At 45.1% G+C, this 4,700-nt stretch overlaps 1 protein-coding gene across 1 annotated transcript; it reads right to left on the bottom strand.

The window, feature by feature from the left end:
• Positions 1 to 3,542: 3,542 nt before the first annotated feature.
• Positions 3,543 to 4,415, bottom strand: LOC141060848 (olfactory receptor 5AR1-like). The gene has a single exon (XM_073557223.1). It carries the CDS (start codon positions 4,413 to 4,415, stop codon positions 3,543 to 3,545), a length of 873 nt encoding a protein of 290 aa, XP_073413324.1.
• Between the last annotated feature and the right edge of the window lie 285 nt (positions 4,416 to 4,700).

Raw genomic sequence — 4,700 nt, 5'->3', positions numbered from 1 at the left:
GTGTCCTCCACATCCTCTGCTGCTGTGTCCCATGTTATCAGTAGCAGTAGTCTTAATAAGGTTCTGGAGGACCTCCTTCTTCCTGCTGTCCCCTCAGCTCTGCCCTCTTATCCAGCAGGCCTGTTATCATCATTGGCTGCAGAATCAGCTGCCTCCACCATCACCTAAGCAGTGAGTCCTGGCCATCTTCTCCCCCATCTTACACTCATGGGCAGAGTTTATGCAGAGCTACAGGGGATCATTTAAACCGGGAGGGCCTCTTACTGGTTGATGTGGAAGTTTTTTTCCCGCACCCAAAGTCACTGTCCAAATTTTTATTGTCAAAATTGGAACAGCCTCTCAAAGGAAATCTCATTTTTACATTTTAAGCTATAAAACAGTAATATGTAAAATGTTGCTAATGTTAGGGCTAAGTTAATTAAATTCACCGCACACTCATCTAGTCTTTATGCAAATAGGTGTTCATTTTATTACATGTGGGAGCCAAACAGGAATATATCACACAGTGGAAGCGATATAAATAAAAGACGTTTCGGCTCAGCCCGAGCCTTTATCATATTATCGCTGAAATATAAAGAGAGTTAAATCAGAAATTGACCAAAACAGATAAACAAATCACAAAAATCAATAAAATATAAAGGTTATCCCAGTGGAACGCAAGGTAAGAACATATACATATATACAGTATATACAGTATGATAATCCATAGTTAAGGATACATCAATCAAATGCCTAGTAAACTAGCAACAACTAGAACTAAGATATCAAGGAGGGTATTACCTTATTCCAATATTGGAGGTTTGTAAATTGTGCAGAAGGAGAGGAGAATCTCTCAAGAAGAAATACCAAGATAAATGGCTGAAAGGAATTATCAGATATACGGTGTTGTTTTGGGTTATTGGATAGTGAGGTGATGAGGGTGTTGAAATAGGTTTGTTTGGAGAAGTGAAGGGCAGTGTTGTATCTTTTAAGCATCTAATATATAATTGCCAATCGGCTCTGTTACAGCTTCCGGCGATTGTGTCGCTATCCCACAATCCACCGCGGCCGGAACCTGTGACAAAAACGGCACCGCCATATTTGAACACCCAAGTTATAGGTATTCCGATATGGCGGCCGGGATTCAATGAGTGGTGCGGGATTCAAATCCCCTGCCCCGCCGGCTGAGCCAATGAGCGATGCCACGTGGGATTTGAATCCCCCGCTCATTGGCTGAGGCTTGGCGGGGGAATCAAATCCTACACGGCACCCCTCATTGGCTCAGCCGGCGGGGGGGGATTACATACTTACATACTTACCTGACCGGGAGGAGCGTTGCCGCAGCGCTTCTCTTCTCATCGGAGACCGGGACAGGAGTGCTGTGTCGGAATCGCGCATATTGCTATCCGGCGCCATTTTACTGAAGACACATTTACAGTGTGCCTTCAGCAATATGGCGCCAGACAGCGCGGTATGGGCATGCGCGTACTCTGGCGCCACACTCCTCCCCTGGCCTCCGGCAGAATGTGACAGAGCTGGAGCTCAGGGAAGAAAGGTGAGTATAAATGTTTTTTGTTTTTTTGTATGTGTGCAGTTTAATAGGGGAGAGCGGACCATACATATCAGGATAGGGGGGTGAGAGGTAGCATGTATACCAGGATGGGGGTGAGGGGACCATGCATATCAGGAAAGGGGGGTGAGAGGACCATACATACCAGGATGGGGGTGAAGGGACCATGCATACCAGGATAGGGGGGTGAGAGGACCATGCATACCAGGATTGGGGGGTGAGAGGACCATTCATACCAGTTTAGTGATGGGGGGACTATGCATATCAGGATTGGGGGTGAGGGGACTATGCATATCAGGATTGGGGGGTGAGAGGACCATGCATACCAGGATAGGGGGGTGAGGGAACATGCATATTAGGATAGGGGGTGAGGGAACCATGCATCCCAGGATAGGGGGGATGAGAGGACCATGCAACCCAAGATAGGGGGTGAGGGGACCATGCATACCAGGATAGGGGGGTGAGAGGACCATGCATACCTAGATTGGGGGGTGAGAGGACCATGCATACCTAGATTGGGGGGTGAGAGGACCATGCATACCAGATTAGGGATGAGGGGTGACCAAGAATATCAGGATTGGGGGGTGAGGGGACCATGCATACACGGATTGAGGGGCGAGAGGACCAGGCATACCAGTATTGGGGGGTGAGAGGACCATGCATATCAGGATTGGGGGTGAGAGGACCATGAATACCAGGATAGGGGGGTGAGGAGAAGCTTGCATACCAGGATAGGGGGTGAGGGAACCATGCATATCAGGATAGGGGGTGAGGGAACCATGCATCCCAGGATAGGGGGGGTGAGAGGACCATGCATACCAGGATAGGGGGTGAGGGGACCATGCATACCAGGATTGTGGGGTGAGAGGACCATGCATACCAGTTTAGGGATGAGGGGTGACCATGCATATCAGGATTGGGGGGTGAGGGGACCATGCATATCAGGATTGGGGGGTGAGGGGACCATGCATACCAGGATAGGGGGGTGAGAGGGTCATGCATGCATTCAAATCCCACGCGGCACCGCTCATTGGCTCAGCCAGTGGGGCGGGGATTCAAATCCCCCACCAAAGCCGCGCGGCACCGCCTGTTGGCTGAGCGGGCGGGTGTTCATTTCACCGCACTCCCGATGCAATAGCATCAGGCCTATTTCTAGTAAACTTATAATGGATGAAATCTTTGGATAGATTGGATTTTCTCCACAGATGTTCGGCACACCTAGAGCACCGCTGCAGGAAACCCTACACACAATATAATGACCACACAGCTCCAAACATACAATATGATGTCCTTACAGATCTGCACAAAGTATCATAACCCCCAGACTCTCAAACATAATGATGCCCCTATAATCCTTCCATATAATTTGATGTCCCTACAATTTTGCACTAAGCATGTTACCCCCACAGAGTCCCAAACATAATGATGCCTCCCCATAATCTTCCCATATAAAATGATGCCCCCCAGGTGCCCACATATAATATGATGCCCCCATAACTCTTCAAACACAGTGTGAGGTTTCCATAGTTCCCCCCCACTCAGTATGATGCCCCCACACACAGTTTGATGCCCCCACAGTCCTCCCACATAGTAGGGTGCCTACATATACACACACTCACACACACAATATGATGCCTCTACAGTGTCTACACACAAACACCTTGCCTGTGTCCTGCTTATCATTGTAATGCCTAGCTATGTGACTGGATAATGTAACTTGTCCTAAAGGTCCTGGCAGGGCCTTCAGTCTTTACATGGACTGAATGGTCGACTAGGGATCTGATGGTTTTTGGCTCCACCATTTTTTCAACTGTATCTGTGTACTGTGTAGCTGGGTCATATCCACGACCTTCCAGGACAGAGGAACAGCTCTTCAAATTTGAAACAGTCTCACTTGGATCCAAGATGCTTGGCCGGTATGCTTTCAGTCTCTCTCTGATGTCTGGCTCTTAACCAACCAACCACATTTAAGACTATTTTAACCGATGGCAGATCAAATTAATTTTTTTTTTTTTTTTTTCCCAAAAAGTGGGATTCTATTCTGTATTATTGTCTCCATTTTTCTAGCAGCTCCAAGAACTTCTTTGTTCCTCAGGCTATAAACAAATGGGTTTAACATTGGAACAACGGCCACATAAAACATTGAGAGAATATTGTATTGTTCCTTAGAATCTTCAGATTCAGGCTTCAAGTACATGGAGATACTTGGTCCAAAATACAATAAGACAGTAATGAGGTGAGATATGCAGCTAGAAAAAGCCTTAAGCCTCCCTGTAGAAGAACGAATCTTTAAAATAGCGGAGATGATTCTTGCATACGATGTCACGATAAATATAAAACTAAAAAGTACAATAAAAGCATCTATTGAAATGATCATTTTCATACTTTTTGTGTCACTAGAAGACAATGCCATTAAAGGTAATATCTCACAGAAGAAATGGTTGATCGTGTGAGAGTAACAGAATGATAAATTAGATGTTTTTAGGGAAAAGATTATGGAATTCATGGCACTTAAAATCATGTATGAAGTCACTATAATAAAACAAACTCTCCTTGTCATGATAGAAGAATAATGTAGAGGAGAACAAATCGCCAAGTAGCGATCATAAGCCATAGAGGTAAGAATAAAAATCTCAGTATTACCACAGAAGATGAAGAAGGAAAGCTGAGTCATACAGCCAAAGAACGAGATTGTCTTGTCTTCTGTTAAAATGATGGCCAACATCTTAGGTAGAATCGTAGAGACGTAGATGACGTCAACAGAAGAGAGATTGCACAAGAAGAAATACATGGGGGTGTGAAGTTGGGGAGCAACACGGACAAGAGCAATGATAATCAGATTTCCCACCACTGCTAGAAAATACATGAATAAAAACCCAGTGAATAAAAAAATTGCATGAATTCTGGAGATAGAGAAAGGGGTCAGGTAGAATTCAGTCACTGTGTCGATTTCACAATTATTTATCTTGAATATCTCTGATTAAAGGAGGAAAATAGTATTATGTCACGTGCTTTATGGAACTTGCTCTTGTGACGCTAGAATTAATTTTTTGGTTAAAAAAAGTTTTTCAGATGGTGATCTTCTACTGAGGATAAGGAAATGATGTTCACCCCAAATTCTGTGCTTCTTGTGATGTGGACCTGCCAGCAT

This window comes from Dendrobates tinctorius, unplaced genomic scaffold (assembly GCF_039654945.1).
Source record: "Dendrobates tinctorius isolate UK_male_01 unplaced genomic scaffold, ASM3965494v1 ptg000245l, whole genome shotgun sequence".
Taxonomy (NCBI): Eukaryota; Metazoa; Chordata; class Amphibia; order Anura; family Dendrobatidae; genus Dendrobates; species Dendrobates tinctorius.
The sequence above is the reverse complement of the archived record's forward strand: the minus strand, read 5'-3'. Positions and strand labels throughout refer to the sequence as shown.

What these genes read in the sequence shown, in the direction of transcription:
- LOC141060848 (XM_073557223.1), bottom strand. Translation starts at nt 4,415, where the DNA reads ATGTATTTTCTAGCAGTGGTGGGAAATCTGATTATCATTGCTCTTGTC.